The 22,360-nt window shown below is 36.7% G+C and overlaps 1 protein-coding gene across 1 annotated transcript in view; it reads right to left on the bottom strand.

Annotated features, from left to right (window-relative positions):
- Positions 1 to 22,069, bottom strand: part of NEO1 (neogenin 1) — a 158,705-nt gene extending 136,636 nt beyond the window's left edge. The window contains exons 1-4 of the mRNA XM_023510038.1: positions 22,054 to 22,069; positions 14,820 to 15,137; positions 8,740 to 9,015; positions 1,548 to 1,701 (exon numbers count right to left, since the gene is read on the bottom strand). Of these exons, the coding sequence (XP_023365806.1) occupies positions 1,548 to 1,701; positions 8,740 to 9,015; positions 14,820 to 15,137; positions 22,054 to 22,069 (764 nt within the window). The remainder of the gene's footprint in view (positions 1 to 1,547; positions 1,702 to 8,739; positions 9,016 to 14,819; positions 15,138 to 22,053) is intronic.
- Between the last annotated feature and the right edge of the window lie 291 nt (positions 22,070 to 22,360).

Genomic DNA, 22,360 nt, shown 5'->3' with positions numbered 1-22,360 from the left:
AAGTAATATTGGAGATGATGCCATTAGTTTTTCTAATCGAATATAAGAGGAACAATCCGATTCTATTCCATCATTCCCACTGATCACAGAAGGCTGAACATCCATGTCTTGGCTACTAAACTATACCAATTAAGATTATTATCTCATTTTTGATTACTCAGCTGGGAAACTCTAGACCTGCTCTATCCAAATAAATAGCCACTAGCCACATATGGCTATTAATACTTGAAATGTGGCTCATAAGACTATAAAACAAAATTTTTTTTTCTTTTATTTAATTTTAATTTTAATGTATGAGCTGAAGTAGTATGAAATATTTTTTACTAAACATAAACTTTATAGTTTGGGTTAGAACCTCATTTCACTTTAACTAGTATTATTTTAACAGTAATAAAATATTACTGTTGCATTTAGTAGTACACATGTACTTCTCACTTTTTTTTAACGTGGCTACCAGACTTTTGGAGGGGTGAAGTAGAAAGGGCCAGAGTCTCACTCTGTTGCCCCAGCTAGAGTGAAGTAGTGTTATCATAGCTCAAATCACTGCAATCTCAAACTCCTGGGCTCAAAAGATCCTCCTGCCTCAGCCTCCCAAGGAGCTGGAACTACAGATCCTTACCTTTATACCCAGTTAATTTTTTCTATTTTTTAGAACGATGGACTCTCCCTATTGCTCAGGCTGGTCTTGAACTCCTGGTCTCAAGCAATCTTCCCACTTTGGCCTCCAAGAGTGTTAGGATTATAGGCATGGGCCACCACGCCCTGCCCTAGACAATTTTAAATTACATGTGCAGGATCCATTACCTAAACAGCACTGCTCTAGAACAGCGGTCCTCAGCTGGGGGCAATGGTGCCCAGGGACATCTGGCAATATCTAGAGGCATTTTTGGTTGTTACAACTTAGAAGTTCTACTAGCTTCTACTGGGTAGAGGCCAGGGATGCTAGTAAACATTCTATAGTAATAGAACCTATAATATGCAAGATGCTTTGTTTTGGATACCAAACCATACCTAACTACCACCACCTGTTCTCTTCTGAGAATACAACTGAGAAAGGCACCCATTACATGGTAGTAACGAGAGGAGGTAGGAGGGATAATAGAGTATTTGGTGTTTGTGGAAGATAAAGAATTTGTGATCATACAGAGATGTATTTTAAAAGACAAAAACAAAAGGATGAAGACTACAGTTTCTTATACTGTTTGGGCAAAGGAAAAAAACTATCAATAAAATGCAGATGAGGGTGAGAATGAGTGACAGAACTCAGGCTAGTCAGGATAGGAAGCTCTTGCAAAAATTTGGGGTAGGAGATCCGAAAGCCTTTAGCTAAGCATAATGCAGCTTCAGAAAGAACTAGCAGAGTATTTACCCCTTAATATTTTGAAAGCACTTTTTTCTTTAAACATGCTAATCATACATAGCATTTATAAAATGTATTTCAAGGATGACATATGAGCAGTATGATGTGTTTAAATAAACTGGATAATCAGTTTTTATCAATGGTCTGGAGCTCGGCTGAGAAGGGCTTTGGGGCAGACAGCACTCACCTCTCTGTGTCAAGCGCCTCCTCGTTTTTCACCCATCTAATGGCTGGGGTGGGAAGCCCAGCAGCAACACATGGCAGCACTGTGCTCTGACCGACCACTCTCACTAAGGAAGAAGGCTGCTTCAAAAACACCAAGTTGGAAGTCTCCTCGGGATCTAAACAAAATTTTTACATAAAAGACAATGATTAAATAAAAGGCAAGCATTTTATCATTTTAATCATGAAAAATGACTGATTCTTATTCAGTCTGTGTGGCTTTGTATGACAAAATATTTTAAGCAAAAATGACATAAAAATTTCCATTAAAATGAACAAATACTTATTAAATAAATTCTGTGCGCAAAAACATTGAGCTAGGCTCTTCTGTGGTCCTACAAGTTATAGCTCCTGCCTTTAAGGTACACACTGTCAACTGGGGGAGATTTGACATGAAGCCCCTTTATTTTAAAAGGTAACATAAATGCCACATGAAAGATGCAAATAGCAGAGACCAAGCAAGCCCAGGAACCTTGGCATCCTCCCTATTCATAGGGATTTAAGAAATTTCTTTTACTTCCTGAATTTCTGAAAATTTCTGAAATTTCAGATTCTGAAAATCTGAATTTCACCTCTTTAGATCTGCTCACTTGTCTGTCAATTTCGTAATGGAGGAGTCATCTAGCTACCACTGTATTTGTGTTCCTCTTATGCAGGCATCAGAATTAATGCATGTTCACTTCACCCAGCTGGCCTCTTATGGACATAGAGGCCACACTCCTGTAGGTAGAAGACAAGAGTTCTCCACTTACTAGGGTCATATTAACTTAATGTTGAGTTTTGTGAAAAAAGTTCTCAGTTAGAGAAACGTTAACTTCTTTTCCTACAATTTTTGGAAAAGATCTTCTACAGCCATCGTTAACAACTTCCAGAACTAGCTTTAAACTTGTCTAAGTAACGACAGTCCTCTCTCCATGGTAACAAGCAAACATTGCCTGACAGATTAGTGGTGACTCATGTCAGTGTGCGTGCCTTTCAAAACCAAGCAATGAGTGACAAGCTCAGGTTTTAGAAGTCACCTGACTAACGGCGGAGTCACTTGCTTCTAAGGCTGATGATAACCAGCTCCAACCTCTGTCACCAATCACAAGACACGTTTCTATAACTGACATCAATCCACCTCTTCCTCCTAAACAATATAACCTAAACAATGTCTTCTCAAAAGCCCTATAGCAGATCAGCAGTTGGCTTTGCTCAAGAACACGATGTTTGACAACTGCAGCTCTCCCTTACTTTAAGTAATCAAAGCATTCAGCATTGTTTTTGTTTCAGATACTGAGCTGTTACCTCATCCTTTCACACTATAAACCTTGTTTCCTTGGATAAGCTTTTGAGGATTTGCTTGAATGCCACCCCTGGTGTAGAGAAAAAAATATTATCTCTGTCATGTAAAAGCAAGTCAGGAAGTAGGATGAAAGACATTAGTATATGACAATAGTTCTTAAAATTTGTTTGATATATTTTAACTCATTATATCCAAAATATTATCATTTCATCTTGTAACCCCTAACAAAATTATTGATATTTTACATTCTATTTTTCATACCAAATCTTAAAAGCCCAGGGAATATTTTATTTTTTTACCACTTAAAAGTTTTCTTTTTAAAATTTTTAACTACTATGGGTACATAATATTTACACATATTTATATGGTATTTGGAATATTTTAATATAGGCATATAATGTATAATAATCAAATCAAACTAGGGTTCAACCACCTCAAATATTTATCATCTCTGGGTTAGAGAACATTCTAATTCTTCTCTTTAAAGTATGCCACAGCTTATTTTTAACTATAGTCATCTTGTTGGCTATCAAATGGTATTCATTCTGCCTAACTATATTTTTGCACTCATTAACCAACAGTTCTTTTTTAAAATTCACCTTGAATTACTTAGGTGTATGTAACTGAATTTTGAGAGAATCAATTAAACAAGTAAGTAATTAATACTATATGCATTGATTGGCTTCTACATGCCAGGAATCATTTTTAGCAGCGAACCAAACTCCCTGCTCCCTAGTAAGGGGAGGGAGAAAACAAATAAAATATACCAGATATGTTCAAAGTAAAATGGAGGAGGAAAGAGAAAATGTCAGGGTGTAAATGAAAGATTGTTGTTTTAAACAGTGTGCAAGGAAGGCTTCACTGATAAAATGATACTTGTGCAGAGGGAGTAAGCCAGGCAAATAAATGAGAGAAGAAGATTCTAGGCAGAGTAGAAAGGCTCTAAACTCTGCTAAAGCTGATTAACAGCTTATGGCCTTTGATCTAGTGAATGTCTTCTTTTCAATCTCTATTAAGAAGTGGGATCAGAAAAAAACTTCATTCACTTTAGATGAATAAGAATATACATTTGGGGCCAGGTGCAGCGGCTCACACCTGTAAACTTAGCACTCTGGGAGGCCAAGGCAGAAGGATTGCTTGAGGTCAGGAATTAGAGACTAGCCAGAACAACAAGACCCCTTTTCTACCAAAAATAGGAAAAATTAGCTGAGCATGGTGGCACATGCCCGTAGTCCTGGCTGAAGTGCGTTCTAGAAGTGTGATAATGTGGTCACAATCACAGAGGAAAGGAGAGAAAAAGTCTGAAATGGGAAAGGAGAAGCAAGGGAGGAAAACAGTATTAAGATTATATAAAGTAGGGCAGGGATGGTGGCTCATGGCTGTAATCTCAGCACTTTCGAAGGCCAGGGCAGGAAGACTGCTTGAGGCCAGAAGTTCAAGATCAATCTGGGCAACATAGGGAGACATTATCTTTACAAAATATAAAAAGCTGGCAGGAGAATGCCTTAAGCGTAGGAGTTGGGGGCTGCAGTGAGTTATGATCATGCTACTGCATTCTAGCCTGAGTGACAGAGAAACAGAGCAAGACTCTTTCTCTTACAAAAACAAACCGAAGGGTGATGCCTATGGCTCAGTGAGTAGGGCACCGGCCCCATATACTGAGGATGGTGGGTTCAAATCTAGCCCCGGCCAAACTGCAAAAAAGAAAAATAGCCAGGTATTGTGGGGGTCACCTATAGTCCCAGCTACTCAGGAGGCTAAGGCAAGAGAATCACCCAAGCCCAAGAGCTGGAGGTTGCTGTGAGCTATAATGCCACGGCATTCTACCAAGGGTGATAAAGTGAGACTCTGTCTCTAAAAAACAAAACAAAACAAAAAAGGAATTATATAAAGCCTAACAGGCCAAGAACTTTAACTCTGAAAGACATGGAAAATAGTGAGACTCTGTCTCTAAAAAACAAAAAAACAAAAAACAAAAAAAAAAGGAATTATATAAAGCCTAATAGGCCAAGAACTTTAACTCTGAAAGACATAGAAAATCACTAAGAGTTTTGAGTAAAGACATAACAAGATCTAATATACATTTTAAAAGACACTGTGGGAAAAAAAAAAAAAAGATACTAGCTACATTGGGACAGGAATGATAGGAGCAAAAATGATGGCAACAAAAACCAGAAGATGCACTTTTTAAAAAATCAGTTCAAGGCCTATCAGGAACACCCTCAGGAGTTGCAGCACATTTGCAAGGCAGTCCATAGGTTTAAAAAAAAGACAACTTTAACATGCGGTTTTCTAGGTCTACTAGCACCATTTATTGAATAGGGATTCTTTTCCCCAATGTATGTTGTTGTTTGGTTTATTGAAGATTAGATGGCTGTAAGATGTTAGTTTTATTTCATGGCTTTCTATTCTGTTCCAGATATGTCTCTATTTTTGTGACAATACCATACTGTTTTGATCACTATGGCCTTGTAGTATATAGCCTAAAGTCTGGTAGGCTGATGTCCCTGGCTTTGTTTTTATTATTAAGAATTGCCTTGGCTATACAGGGTTTTTTCTGGTTACATACAAAATGAAGAATTATTTTTTCTAAGTCTTGAAAGTATGATGTTGGTATTTTAATGGAGATCGCATTGAATATGTAGATTACTTTGGGAAGTACAGACATTTTAACAATGTTGATTCTTCCCAGCCATTAGCATGGTATGTTCTTCCATTTGTTAGTATCTTCTGCTATTTCTGTTCTTAGCGTTTTGTAACTTTCTTTATAGAGGTCCTTTACTTCTTTTGTTAGGTATATTCCTAAGTATTTCATTTTCTTTGAAGCAAACGTGAAGGAAATTGTGTCCCTGATTAGCTTGTCATCTTGGTTCTTATTGGCATATACAAAGGCTTCTGATTTGTGGACACTGATTTTATATCCTGAGACACTACTGTATTTCTGATCACTTCCAGGAGTCTTGTGGTTGAGTCTTTGGGGTTCTCTAAGTATTATTGTCAGCAAAGAGGGAGAGGTTATGTCCTCTGCCCCCCATTTGGATGCCCTTTATTTCCTTCTCTTGACTGATTGTATTGGTTAGAACTTCCAGCAATATGTTGAATACTAGTGGCAATAGAGGACAGCCTTGTCTGGTTCCAGTTCTAAGTATAAAAGCTTTCAGTTTTACTCCATTCAGCATAATATTAGCTGTGGGTTTGTTACAGATGGCTTCAATCAGTTTAAGAAATGTGCCACCTATGCCTATTTTCTGCAGAGTTCTAATTAGAAAAGGATACTAAATTTTATTGAATACTTTTTCTGCATCTATTGAGAAGATCATACAGTCTTTGTTTTTGCTTCTTTTGATATGGTGAATTAGGTTTATGGATTTGCATATGTTAAACCAGCCTTGCATCCCTGGGATTAAACCTACCTAATCATGATGAATGATTTTTTTAATGTGTAGCTACAATTTATTGGCTAGGATTTTATTGAGAATTTTTGCATCTATATTCATTAGTAAAATTGGTCTGATATTCTCCTTTTTAGTTGGGTCTTTTAATGGTTTTGGTGTCAGGGTGATGTTTGCTTCAGAGAACATGTTGGGGAAGATTCCTTCCTTCTCAATTTTTTGGAATTATTTCTGCAATATGGGTATAAGTTCTTCTTTGAAGTTTTGATAAAATTCTGGTGTGAAGCCATCTGAACCAGGGCTTCTTTTTTATTGGGAGATTTTGTATTGTTTCTTTGATCTCAGTTCTTGAAATTGATCTGTTCAAGAGATCTATTTCTTCTTGATTAAGTCAAGGGAGAGGGTATGATTCTAGGTATTGATCCATTTCCTCCACATTATCAAATTTCTGGGCATAGAGTTTCTTGTAGTACTCAGAGATGATCTCTTGTATCTCTGCGACATCTGTTGTTATTTCTCCTTTATCATTTCTGATTGAGACTGAAACTAGACCCACACCTTTCTCCACTCACTAAAATTGATTCAAGATGGATAAAAGATCTAAATCTAAGGCATGAAACAATAAAAGTCCTCAAAGAAACTGTGGGGAAAACATCTGAAGTTATCACACTGGGGAAAGACTTTATGAAGACGACTTCTGTGGCAATTGCAACAACAACAAAAATAAACATATGGGACTTAATTAAATTGAATAGCTTCTGTACAGCTAAGGAGATAACAACCAAAGCCAACAGATAATCATCAGAATGGGAAAAGGTATCTGCATATTATGAATCAGACAAAAGCTTGATAACTAGGATTTACAGAGAACTCAAATTAATCAACATTTAAAAAGCCAACAATCCCTTATATCAATGGGCTAGAGAGATGACTAGAACCTTCTCTAAAGAAGATAGATGAATGACTAACAAACATGAAAAAATGCTCATCATCCCTAATTATCAGAGAAATGCAAATTAAAACCACCCTAAGTTATCACGAACCCCAGTGAGAATGGCCCACATCACAAAATCCCAAAGCTGCAGATGCTGGTATGAATGTGGAGAGAAGGGAACACTTTTACACTGCTGGTGGAACTGCAAACTAATACAACCCTTTTGGAAGGAAGTATGGAGAATCCTCAAAGAACTCAAACTAGACCTCCCATTAAATCCTATAATTCCATTACTGGGCATCTACCCAGAAGAAAAAAAAATCATTTTATCATAAAGATATTTGCACTACACTGTTTACTGCAGTTCAATTTACAATTGCCAAACTGTGAAACAACCTAAATGCCTACCAATCCAGGAATGGATTAATAAGCTATGGCATACGTATACTATGGAATACTATTTAGCCACCAAAAACAATAAAGACTTTACATCTTTCGTATAAACCTGGATGGAGGACAAACACATTATTCTTAGTAAAGCATCACAAGAATGGAGAAGCAAGAATCCAATATACTCAATTCTGATATGAGGACAATTGATGACACAGTACATGGTGGGGGGGAGCGAAGAGAAGGAAGGAGGTTGGGGGCTAGAGGGTCATGGGCATGGGACACACATCTTAGAGGCAGGACACAATTATAAGAGAGACTTTACCTAACAAATGCAATCAGTATAATCTGGTTCTCTGTACACTCAATGAATCCTCAACAATAAAAAAGAAAAGGGAAAGAAAAGCCCATGAAGAAGTCATATATAAAAACTTTGCCCAAACAATGGAGAGATGACCCGGTTAAACTCAAACATGAAACAAGAACTTTGGAAAGAATCAGGCACCTAGCAGTGAGAACAGAAGGTGAAAATCAGGACACATCCAAAGGCTAGAGGGACTATGATGAGCTGCAAGTGAGAAGAATCATAAGTAAGAAATTACACAGTGAGAAGAGATTTACAAAACTGATTATGAGAAAAGCCAGTAGGGACAGAAAGCATGAGAAGACACACAAAAAGAAGGAAAGACTGAAACAGGAGCTAAGTTCATGGTAAAATGGAGTACGCAATAAAGATTCAAGAATTCTTGATTGCCAGTTCTAGAGCCATTATATTTTAAGTCACCACCCCACCCATCCCTTACATGAACTGGCCTCAGTGAGTCACTAACTGCTCAAGTAAAAAGACCTAACTATAAAACTACCCTATTGTAGGGAGGAGGCTTGACAAAAGACACAGAGCTTTAACCAAGAAGAATGCCATCAGACACTGAAAACACTTTACTGCTTGATAAAATTCTAACAATGTATTTTATTCACTAGAAAGTGGATCTTTCTGGCATATTTTCTCCTTTTTACTCCTGTAAGAAACTGGGGCTCCTTATGCTGACAATAATATGTTATACCACATATTAACAATGTTTACTAAAAATATTCTAACAGAATAATTTTACCCATTAATAAACATAAAACCATTATTCTGATAATAAATGAATACCTTGAAGAACCTTCAATTCAGCTTCATCACTATACTTTGGTGGCCCACCACTTTCAATTACACAGCGATAAAGTCCCCCATCTCCTTCAGTCACGTTGCTGATAACCAGTGTTCCACTCGGAAGTTTGACAATTCTATCATCCAGTAGAAGGGGCTGTCTGTTCTGTTCCCACCTCACAAATGGGACCAAATCCGCATTAACTTCACAATTCAGAATTGCACTATTCCCAGCATAAACTGAGGAAGGTTCTGGTTGGCTGGTAAATCTTGGAAGACCTGGACAATAAAGGAAAAAAAAAAAAGAAATAAAATGTAATTAAATATTATTTAAAAATGTATTCATAGAGATCAAGAGCAAGTCATCCTATGTGTCCACAATCGCTGGTAGAATCAAGGTCTCAGGTAGGAAGGTCCAGGGGTAGGAAACTGCTATCTACAGGATACAGAACAAATGAGTAAATATAATAAGATTAAATGGAGTCAGATTCCTCACAGCTGGAGAGGCAAGGTACAAATACAGAAAAAGAGAAGGGTAGAATAAATTCTATGGTATCAGTTTAGAATAGAGGGATCAGTGTCAACTGTATGATTTCATATAATTAAAGGTATAAAACTATACAGTGATATCAATGTAATAGAAAAGTGTATGTGAAATATGTATACATTTTATATACAGTCACTACATACACACTAATTAATACACCGATATACATACACACACCTGTATATTTCTCAGCCCTGTCCATAGGGGAAGGGCCAGCATCAAGGGCATCCCAGTAGCAATGAGTAAATACGGTCACCCTATCTTGATTTCTAAATATTATTCTCCACTACAAGGGACCAGTGCTTCTTGGAGAAATGACTGATCTAGGAATGGAGTAGGGAAAGTACAAGATCAATCTGGAACATCTTATAACATAAATAACTGTAAAAAGAACAATGTGGGCATATCAAAAGGACAGGGAAGTCAGATTAAAGGGAGTTTCCTCTGACTAAATCTGGGATAATGGTATCAAGGCATTATAACCCACAGAATTAAATAAGAATGTATGAGTTCATGTGAATATAAACAAACAAGTAAGTGGAGGAGAAAGAACAGATCTACCTTACAGAAATGAGGGAACTAGAAAAATCACCACCTGGCAACCATGGCAGGAATAATTGACACAAGTAAGATTCCTCAATGGATGCTAAAACCAGGAGATGAAAATCTGACGAGAAACAATATATTTACAGAGTATTAAAGTATCGCTTCTCAAAATACTTATAAATAATTTAAAAAAGTAAAAATACTTAACTTTACAATGAAGAACATAGCACAGACCACCTTAACCAAGCAATAAAAGTCAACATCACCAGTAACAGAACAAAGTATCACAAGCTGCCAGGCATGAGGCACTGAGAACACAGCGTTACTTCTGGGTTTTCCTCCCCAAAGGGCAAACTCTGAATCTAGTCATTGAGGGAAATCAAACAAATCTAAAATGAGACAAGAAAAAACTGCGGACCTAGCCCACGTCAAATGAGCCTACGGAGACATAACTATTAAGTCACATGTAATCCCGGACCAGAAAGGAACACGGTGGGAGAAGTTTTTGCTTTTGTCTTTTGCCATAAAGAATATTACTGAGACAACCTGTGAATTATTTATTAAGTAACAGTATCATATTAATTTCCTGTTTTTGATGAATGTCTATGATTATTTAGGAGAATGTCACTGTTTTTAAAAATATATACACTGACATATTTAGGTAGGGGATTATACAGCAACATGTCTGGAACTTACTCTTAATGGTTTAGGAAAAGCTATCTGGGTGTATGCATATTTAGGGAGATGATAATGCAGATGTGGTAAAATGTTAATAACTGGGTGATCTGGGTGAAGGTTACCAGATTTCTTGGCTCTATTCTTGCAACTATTCCCTAAGTTTGAAATTATTTCAAAAAAAATGTTAATAAAAAAAATACTGTCATAAATATGTCATTAGATGCCAGAGAATGTAGTGGCTAACTGCATCTGTTGTCAAGTCACATACCAGAATTTGAGTATCAATTCCACAACTGCATGTATGTACACAGTTAGCAAGTTACTTAACCTTTCTTTAAGTCTCTCATCAGCAAAAGGAGAATAACAAGCCCCATAGTATTTTTAAAAAAAATTAAATACTTTACAAAAAAGTAAGTACTTAACATATAGCATATGTCTGGTGCATAAATATTCAACTATCACTAAAAAGTGATTCTGCTATGCTCAAAACATAACAAAATGTATCTTTAAGATAAGCCAATAAATTATGAGAAACAATTCCAGGTTTTTTTAGTTTTATGATGGTGAAATTAGTTCAAATATAAACTGCACAGCTTTTCTGACACTACTACAAATTCCTTATTTTTTATTTTGAGAGAATTTTTGAAGGAAAGAAATACAGATAAAATTATTATTATTTTTTTTTTTTTTTTGAGATAGAGTTTTAATTTGTCACCCTGGGTAGAGCGCCATGGTGTCATAGCTCACAGCAATCTCACAGTCCTGGGCTCAAGTGATCCTCTTGTCTCAGCCTCTTGAGCAGCTGGACTATAAGTGCCTGTCATAACACCCGGCTATTTTTAGAGACAGGGTCTTGCTCTTGCTCAGGCTGGTCTTGAACTCCTGAGCACAAACAATTTGCCCATCTCAGCCTCCTCAAGTGCTACGATTACAAGCACCCAGCAACCCTTAAAAGATCTACTTTTAAGAAATCAGAAAGTTAGAAGGAATTAATAAAAATAAACTAATCAAACTGGGAGGGAAATATTAATAAATGAAGCCAAGAAATTGATTTTTTTAAAGAAAATCAAAAAATTCCTCCTCCTCAGGTCTCATGAAAATGTGTAATTTTTAAAAATGTAAAACCACAACATATGGGGAATTGGCAGACGGGAGTTCAAGAAGTTTCTGCATGGGGAAAGCAGATGGGAAGAACTAGTAACTGACATGTTAAGGCAGAGAAGGCTGCAGCTTCCTGTGCTCCCCGGAGAAGAGCAGGAGAAAACCAAGAGGAGTCAGCTCTGGGTTGACAAGAAGGGATTAGCAATGTCTGCTTTTAGACCACCCCATTCCTCCCACCTTTGGGCACAAAATACTCACATCTAGGCTATTGCCCAGACCATGGAGAAATAAAATAGCCCAGAAAAAAAGACTTCTCATGTTTAACTCTGTCAAACATCTTTCAAAGACTTCCCTTCTTGCTTAACTTAGCTAGAATGGCAACTGGCATAATCTTTTTTTTTTTAAGGTTTTATCAAGATATAATTTATATACCATAAGTTCACCACTTAAGTACAAAATTCAATCATTTTCAGTATATTAACAGAATTGGGCAACCATCACCTTTTCATCACTTCCAGAAGCTATCTTATACTCACTCACAGGCATTCCCTGTCCCACTCCCCTTCCCTTATTCCCCCATCCCTCCCCCCTCACTATCCCAGGGTCCTTACTCCTAGAAAACCACTAATCTGCCTTCTGTCTCTATAGATTTGCCTCTTCTGGACATTTCATATATATGAAATCAGACAACATTTGGTTCTTTGCGACTGGCTTCTTTACCTTGGCTTACTATGCTTATAGTTCATCCACAACATAATATAGATAAGGCCTTCATTTCTTTTGTCAAATGATATTTTATCATAGGAATGTGCCACATATTGGATATTCATTCAACATGTGATAAACATTTGTTGTTCCCATTTTTTAGGCTATTATGAATAATGCTGCTATTAACAGTCATATACACATTCTTGTATGGATATATCTTTTTATTTCTCTTGGATAGATACCTAGGAGTGAAATTTCTAAGTCATATGGTAGCTTTACAGGTAACATTTTCAAAAACTGACAAACTGGTATCTTTTTAAATTATATGCACACATACAATTCCCCCCTATGATTCAGCAATCCCAATTCTAATAATCTATTCTACAGAAATAAAGATTTGCAAAAGGAGTTCACCGAAGTACTTCCTGTAACATCCAATAATTTTAATCCACATAATTATTTGCCAAAGAAGAGAATCTTTAAAGAAATCACAGTGTGTTATTATCTATACAATGAGACTATGCAACTATTAAAAACAACTTCTGGCTCGGTACCGGCAGTTCAAGAGGCTAAGGCGCCAGCCACATACACCAGAGTTGGCAGGTTCGAATCCAGCCCACGCCTGCCAAACAACGACAACTACAACCAAAAAATAGCCGGGGATTGTAGTGGACACCTGTAGTCCCAGCTACTTGGGAGGCTGAGGCAAGGCAACAGCCTGAGGCTCTGTCTCAAAAACAAACAAACAAACAAAAACCTTCTGTTTACCCCTTAATTTAGATGCTATTTCTTTTTGATACCTAGGCCAAGAGTGGGTTCAACTACTCTCCTCTAGAATCCTGCAGTCACCAGAGAGTATACCACCTTGTGTTAAAACTGCTTGCTTAGATATTAGGGTAAAATATGCTTCTTGAAGGGAATGGAAGTTGATGAAAGATGGACAAATCTAGTAGAGGGGAAGAGAGAAAAAAGTGTTGGAAAAACCGGGAAAAGTTGTGAACAATTGCCAAAAGGCAAAGAGTAAATAAAAAGGAGCACAGAACACTTAGTACTGCCAGTGATTAAACTGTGGTGAGGGTGGCGATGGCTGCAGAGGCCGGGGCAGAGGCAGGCTGGAATGAGCCTGGATAAGTGCAGGGCAACTTGGAAAAGGAATCAAGAGGCCTATTACCTATAAAGAGGGTTGAAACTAACTCGAGGATATTACTAGAAAACCACAGAAGAGTGAGAAATAATACTAACCCCAGTGTAGAGACTGGATTGGAGGAGGGAGAGAATACAGTAACAGATCAATAGTTACAAGGCTTTGGGGAGGGAAGACAAGGAGCAGTCTGGAAGGGCAAAGTGGATAAAATACAGGGAAATGAGGAAGCAGAATTCATCGGATTTGGTGGTGGGAGAGGAGGGAAAAGCTGAAAAGAAAGTCACAAATAAAGCCCAAGTAAGAGATACTTAAGAACATAAATGACAAACAGAAGATGACCTAAATGACATTGGTAGAGGCAGTGTTACACCAATTAATTCATCAAGTATGTGAGGAAAGTCTGAAAAATAGTTTTTAATAAAGAAGAAAAAAGAGAGAAAACTGCCAAAAGAAGCAATTTTTTCCTTTTATTTTCCCATCTTTAATCTGTGGTTATGAAATAATTACAGGGGCTATATGTCATACCCAATCAACTTTGAGTATTTGGCCCCAAGAAGAAAAACAGCCATCACATTCTGAATCAATGAGCAAATACACCCTAGGTGAGCATGAGATGTGAGACCACAACCTGCCACAGATGAAGGGATGCTACTGTCTCAGTGAGATTTTGTCCAACTGGTGAGGTTTCACCAATGTGAGAGTAAATACAGGATTTAAAGATGACACCATTTTTGTACAATGTAATTCTTCCCAAAAACTATTTCACCTGGTTTCAAGTGAAGAAACACTATGCTGGTATCTACTACAAAACAGGCGTGACTTAGTTAGAAACCACATCTACTCTTCTAGGTCCTTACTCTGAAATGGAATAAATGTTCTTCTCTTTACAACTTTCTGCTCTCCATCTAAAGATATATATATATATTCAACAGATTTTAAAATAATTAATCCAATTAAATGCCATTCCCTTGGTTAAGGTATAAAGGAACCAGGATTCTGGCTTTTACTGTAAAACTTACAGTAAATTATACTAAATGCTTACACTGAGAAGAATAAGTTATCAAAGTGATTCATAATTTCTTCTGCCATTTCCAAGTTAAAAAGAAAAAAAGAACTGCTCAGTACTTCTGAGAACAACTTTAAGTCTTTCTAGATAAGTGAAAGAGTGCTACAGTTTATTCCCTATAGCGCTGAGCAAGCCTTAGTACAGTCCCCAGACACATAATATCTGCACAGTATCTGCTAAATGAGTATCTGTTGTTACCAATTCAATGAAAACTGTAGGATAATACTGCTTTTATCAAGATTTACTCTTTTTAAAAATCTGAAAATACAAATAAATCATTTGCCAAAACTTACCTGCTACTGTGAGCTTGGCTGTTCGGCTGATAATAGTTCCAAGGCTCTCGACAGTGGCCACACACTGATAATAACCTTCATCGGGTTTATTATGTTTGGAATGCACAACACTGCTAATAGATAAAGACCCATCTGGGAGAAGCTGACGTCGATCATCTGATACTAAGTTTAAAAAAGTTCCATCTTTTTTCCATTCAATTTTTGGAGAAGGCTCAGAATATGCTGAACAGTTTAGTATAACAGAGGAGCCTCTAACTGAGAGCGTATCCACTGGCTCCACCAGAAAATAAAATGGAGTGAAGGTTTGGATGCTGGCTCCTAAAAAAATAAAGACAAATAACAAAGTTAAGCAAAACTTTCTTCTTCTATTTCTATAAGAAAATATAACATGTTGTCTTAAAACTATTCTTAAATGGTTATGTTCCTTGGGTTTGACACATAAAAATAGTTATCTAATAAATAAAAACTACTTTTTACCAGGAAACCAAAATTGGACCCATTTAGAAGAACATTAGGGAAAAAGTCTTTAGGAGATAATCAGGCCTTTTTATACAATGTATCTAATAAAAGTTACTTCAATGCCTACAATTAAGATTTATAAATATTTAAAATTATTGTATTCAAAGTGAAATTTTCTATAAAACTTATATAAGAGACAGAAAATTGGTTCTTTTTAAATAAGGCATCGTTTCATGCCTATTGGCTACTTGTATTGCTTTCACAGTATTTACTACACATACACTTTGTCCATTGTTCTAGTGGATTATTCACCCTATTGACTTAAAAAGCAATCTGTGGACATAGCTATCATGTTTTCTGAATATTTTTTGTTTCCATTTGAAAATCTTCATGACTTTTGCTACAAGAATATAGTACATTTTACAGTTTTTTGTGGGTTTTTTTGTCTGGGTTTGAACCGTGACAGGATTTAGGGCCAGTGCCCTACTCCTTGAGCCACAGGCACTGCCCAGAATATAATACATTTTAAACATACAATTAAATCTTAGAAAGGTCTTTATCCCAAGATTAGAAAAAATTTCAGCCTTGTTTTATTCTTTTTGTGGTTTAACTTTCTGTTTTTTTGTTGTTTTTTTTTTTTTTTTTGAGACACAGCCTCAAGCTATCCCCCTGGGTAGAGTGCCGTAGCATTACAGCTCACAGCAAACTCAAACTCCTGGGCTCAAGCGAGTCTCCTGCCTCAGCCTCCCAAGCAGCTGAGACCACAGGCACCTGCCACAACACCCAGCTATTTTTTGGTTGCAGCTGTCATTGTTGTTTTTGGCGGGCCGGGGCTGGATTCGAACCCGCCACCTTAGGTGTATGTGGCTGGCGCCTTAAGACACTTGAGCCATGGGCACTGAGCCTGGTTTAACTTTCTACATGTAATCTTTAATTCATTTTGATGTAAAAAGCACAGGAAGAATTAGCTTAATTTTTATCCAAATCCACAGCCAGTTCTTTAAATATGGGAAGAAAAAATTTAAAGAAAATATTTGCTACAAACATAATAATCTTAGAGAAAGGTTTCCAACTTTAACCTTGACCCTTTTTCTTCAAGAAAACCACTGATCAATTAATTCCCTTGTAAACAATTCAGGTTGTAATCAGCATGGGCATAATCAGAGAACCCTAGTCAAATAAAAGACACTAAGAATTTTTCAAGTATTTACATTACAAATTTAAGCATGACACTAATTCTATATCACATAACAAAAGACTGCTTCTAAAGACATATGAAACACACTGAAAAAGGAAAGGACATCCTTTTAAAAGTTTTCCAACACTTATAATAAGAAGCAAATACCAATTAATAATAATAATAAACAAATTCCAATCAGACTAATAACTCTTTCCCAGACACCACAAGGGCCTGTTAAAAAAGTGTTTCAGGTCTCTATTCCCATTTGATAACACTGAAATTCAATTTTCAAGTCTCAAAACTCTTGAAAATGAACTTAGAAATTTTTCAAAAGTAAAGTACAATTATTTTATTTCTGACTACTACTAGAATTTTTTGTATTCATTTGGAACTATATCAAATAGATCAAAATATAAACAACAGAGAAGCACAAAATGATAGCTAAATTATGAGAAATACTTTTATATCTTTCCTGTACAAGTATTAAATCTGTATCATACCATGCCAAATTTAAACAACTTGGGATCTTAAAAGATATAAATGTATTATTAGCTTGAAGATCAAAATATACTAACAATGTAAAATATTTTATTTTAGATCAGCAGTTCTCAGCATGTGGGTTGCAACCCACAGGAACTGTATTAAAGGGCCACGGCATTAGGACGGTTGAGAACCACTGTTTTAGATAATAAATAAACTTTATTTAAAACTTAGTACAAAATTTTTCCTATTTCACAAAATACAAAAAACAATTACAACTGAAATATTTCATGGTTAACATTATGTCTTGCTTTTGATTTTATTTAATTAAAAAAAAAAACATACCCCTATCAGCTAAGTTGAACAAAAAAAGTATGTATGTTCAAAATAAGAGAAAATTATACTCATAAGAAAATTTATGAACACTTTTGAAAACTCAAGGCATTTCAAAATGCTACAAAAATATTCACTCTATTTACTAAGAATACAGTATTGTTTAAATATTTATGTATGAGGTCAGACAATTAAATTCACAAATTCACCCCAGAATAAGTACTGTATACCTCAATTGCTGAATATCAGTAAGGTCACCTTCAAAGTAACCCCCTTGGGAAGCCATGCACCGATGGCACTACCTAGTCTACCCATCAAAGCCATTTTGGAACTCTTTTTCCTGGAATGACCATCAGAGCTGTCATTATACAAGGTCTGCCAATCAAGTTCACAAACTCATCCTAGAAAAAGTGCTTTGAAGGGTGAATCAGACCCTGGCATCGGTGCATACCTTCCCAAGAGGCATACTTCAAAGGTGACCATAGTGATGTTCAACAAAGAAGTGTGTAGCATTTTTTCTGGGACAAATTCATAAACTTAATTGTCCAACATCGTGTATCATCGTATATTTTACTCCCTCAGTAGGACCCCTCAAAAGCTTGCCATTGTCTTACATGATACCTAGAAGTCTAAAGAAACGACTTTGGTGGACAGCCAGGTCAGTCATCATGTGCTCTAGCCTCTGCCTATCTCCAGTTCCCCGGCATCACTCTCATCAGTCCCCAAGGCACCTGCCTCTTCACACAAGCTATTCCTACCACCATCCCTCTTTAGTCAACTCCTAGTCTTCCTTCAAAGCTCAGTTTTACCATAATTTCCCCAGAAATGTTGCCCATCCATGGTGCCCATGTAAGGGTAGCTCTCCTTGCTCTAAGCAAACACAGACACAAGTATTTACATGGCATATACTCTACCCAAAGAGCACTTCAAATGTTCTTAATCTTTAAATATTTGTAATAACTTTGGGGGAAGGGTTGAGGTTTTTTTTGTTGCTGTTTGTTTTGAGACAGTCTCATTCTGTCACCCTAAGTAGAGTGACATGGCCTCATCATAGCTCACAGCAACCTCAAACTCTTTGGCTCAAGCAATCCTCTTGCCTCAGTTTTTCTATTTTTAGTAGAGATGGGGGTCTCATTCTTGCTCAGGCTGGTCTTGAACTCCTGAACTCAAGCAATCCACCCGCCTTGGCCTCCCAGAGTGCTGGAATTACAGGCATGAGCCACGCCGCCTAGCCAACTTTTTTGTTAAGGTAGAAAGGTTCCCAAAGTTTCCTGGCTCCTCATACCCTTATTTGCTCTGTAATTTTTTTCAATAATTCCCTTGGCCAGAAGAAATACCTAACAGTTCCATTTATTTAAATAGTTAGGTTCAAACAAATGAGTAAATGTTTTTAAAAGTTAGTACCTGTTTGAAAAATAATATTTTTACTTCATTTTCTTATAAATAACCACAATTAGGTATTATGGGAATGTGTGCACCTACTGGGCACTGGATAACTGCTCAAACTTAGACACCGTGCATTTGGACGATGCCATCCACACTTCCTGCTTTACACTGATTTTGCATGGTACTTGCTTTTCAAAACAGCAACCACCAAAAGTCCAGCTTCACAAAGATACTACAGCAACAAATTGAAGGCAGTGCCAGTGAATGCTGAAGGTTTGCACGTGTCCAACAGATGTTGTTGAGTTTTGCTGCAAAGTTTGAAACAACTCTGATTTTTCTCTGAGATGCCCTAGGGCATCTCAGGATACAGTTTGGGAATCATAGGCTTAAGATCCAATCTTTCTACAGTGTTTTTATTCACCATGTTCCCAGTACCCACCTGGCAGTGGATGGTATAAATCTCTAGCTTCCACTGGTAGTAAAACCACAGGCTCCATTCTGATATTAACTATTAAAATCACCCCTCTTCCACACTAAGCGTTAATAACACATTTTTTGTAAATTCTGATAATTTTTTTTAAAAAACTATGTAGAAGAACAAAAGAGAGCCAAGAAGAGCCAAAATAATTTTATAGAACAAAGTAAAGAGACTTCACTCATCAGTTATCATTATTTATAAAGCTGAAGTAATTAAACCACTGAGGCTCTGGAGCAGGGGATAAAATGTCACCTGACAGCTAAAGAGCCACAAAATAAAGTTACACATAGTCGGACACTTAACATGCAACAGAGATGACATTTTAATTCATTTGTGGACAAGGATGAACTACTCAATAAATATTACTAGGACAATTGGTTATCTGTATGGGAGAAAAATGAGATGCCTACCTCACAACATGTAATAATAAAGATTCATGTGCTTCTCCATGCCAGACAGTGTTCTAACCATTTTCTATATATTAACCACTTAAAAAGCTTTATTACTATCTTACAAGATAGGTACAAGTATCAGCTCCATTTTAGAGATGAAAACCAAAGCACAGAAATATTAACTTATAGAAGGTCACACAGGAAGTAAATAACAGAACCAGAGTCTGAGATCTTAATCACCACACTACAATGCCACTTAATACATATATAAAAATGCAATCCATACCTATGAAAATATGTAAGTAACAAAAACTTTATAGGCCAAGTGTGGTACCTCATGCCTATAATCCCAGCATTTGGGGTACCCAAGGTGGAAAAATCACTTGAGGTCACAAGTTCAAGTACCATAGTGAGACCTTTTCTCTAAAAAAACTTTAAAAATTAGCTAGGCATGGTAGCACATGCCTGTAGTCCCAGTCACTCAGGGGAAAAGGCAAGAAGATCACTTAAGCCCAGGAGTTCAAAGTTATCTTGAGCTATGATTTTGTCACTCACTCCAACCCTGAGTGACGGAGAAAGATCCTGTCTCAAAAAAAATCACATGTAACAGAGAATTTAAAGGGTTAAACTACTCAATAGAAAAATAAGTGAGGCTATCCAATAAAAGTTGATCAAATCAAGCAGCAGGATAAGGTTGATCCAGGTAGCAAGGTGGGGTTGATCCATTGACCGTAGTCTGCTAATCCCTGCCTTAGAATATTATCCAGTGGCTGGGTGCAGTGGCTCACATCTATAATCCTAGCACTCTGGGAGGCCAAGGTGGGTGGACTGCTTGAGCCCATAAGTTTGAGACCAGCCTCAGCAAAACGAGACCCTATCTCTATTAAAAATAGAAAGAAAAAAAAAAACTGAGGCAAGAGGATCACTAGAGCCCAAGAGTTGGCAGTTGCTGTGAGCTATGATACCACGGCATGCTACCTGGGGCAACAGCTTAAGACTCTGTCTCAAAAAGAAATAAAAAACTTATCCCGCACAAAATTAGTGCGCTGTGTTTCAGTTGATGCAGAATGATTTCTGATGTAGAAAAATGGATAATACAGACAAATATAAGCTATGTAATTTCATATTATATAGAGAAGGATGTAGAAAGGTAGGAAAAGTACATACCAATTTACCACTGGTTATTAGAGGGGAAGGACTGGGAGGAAACTGGGCAGGAAGGGGAGATAAAACCCCTCAGGTGTATATAAAATAGTTCCAAGATAAAAGTCAGCTTTTCTGCCTAATCCACCCATGAACATTATGCATACATGCAGTAGATGTGGATGTGTGTTCACACTTGTGTGAATGTTAAGGGATATAATTTTTAAAGGCCCCCAAAATAGGGCTTATCTCAGGGATTTCAGTTGATTTTTTAATTTTTTTCTTTTACTTTTGTCTGAATATTTTAAATAAAAATAATTATATTTAAGCTGAAATACAGCTATTTTCATTAATAAATTCATGTACACACAGCCAGTGTGGGGGGGGGGGACATCATGAGAAGTCTGGGGTTACAGTATGACCCTGCTTGTATTAAAACACAGATACATGTACAGACCTGTGTGTGCCCACAATTAATTAGCTAACAGTGTTTTCTCCTAGGGAGAGTAGTGGGATTGAGCTGCTGTGCTGATGGCAAGTACACAGAGACAATGCTTCTTCCTCCACATAATTCTGTACTGCTACTTTTTTTTACATGAATCATATATGTATTCTTCTAGTCATTTTTTCAATAACAAAAATCTTTCTGTTGTTGTTGTTGATGATGATGATGAACAATCCTTTGCCATAAACAGAGGACTATTTTTAAAAAGATCTATCATCATTTTCTTTAAGCTTTTTTTCTTTTGTCAGATACGCACTGTTGACTTTGTATAAAAATGTCCTATTCTTACCAGGATCCTGCTTCCTCATCTACTTAAATTTGATTAATTTTAGTTTACTGTGGCCAGAGTCACTGAACAAATTATGAAATAGGCTTAATGATCCTGTCTAGTATCGGCTACATTCCCAAGTCTCTGATAACTTCTCACTTTTTAATGGAATAACTCTCACTTCTTGATAGACTATTACTCACTTTTTGATAGAAAACTTCACACTTCTTGATAGAATTCCATCTCATGAAGGGAAAATATCCACAGGGAACTTCTTTCAGTTGTAACCCACCCCATCAACAAATCATATCACTCACTGCACCCCTTAATCGTGTCGCCAATAATAATTCTAAATTTTATAGCAGCCAGAGGAAAAATTAACATATGATATCTGAATACTGGCAGAAACAAAATGCAATCTGTCCTGTTGCCTAACAAGGTTCAAAGTTTAATAGCAGAAAATGCAATGCAACACAGTAAGCAAACTTCTTCATATACCTACAAATGTAAGCATTCTATATAATGTTTATAAGAAAGTTATCTCTTCATTCTAAACTAAGAGACTACTGTCAAAGGACTTCCTGTTTCTTTTACTTCTTAATAAAATTACCTTCCACAGTTCTCATCTCGACAGTCTCTAAATCTTACATCTTATCTGTCCTGATCCTCTGTTCTCCACCAACACCATAAAGTTCCAGTTCTTTTGCTTTGGGGTTTCAATTTAAAATTAAAATATTAAAAATGAAGAAATTAAAATAATTAAATATTCAAAGATCTCAACTAAATACAATACCTTAAGAGCAGGCAACAGTTAAGAGTTAACAAATACTAACATGTTGTGCCCTGTTTTGCTATGTAACAATTAGTGCACCCTCTCCAGGCTCAGCCTCTCTTCTCTGCCCTGTACAGCCAGTTGG

The sequence above is a fragment of the Otolemur garnettii genome, unplaced genomic scaffold, assembly GCF_000181295.1.
Source record: "Otolemur garnettii isolate 467f Iridium unplaced genomic scaffold, OtoGar3 scaffold00011, whole genome shotgun sequence".
Lineage (NCBI taxonomy): Eukaryota > Metazoa > Chordata > Mammalia > Primates > Galagidae > Otolemur > Otolemur garnettii.
This window is presented reverse-complemented; position numbering and strand designations above follow the sequence as displayed.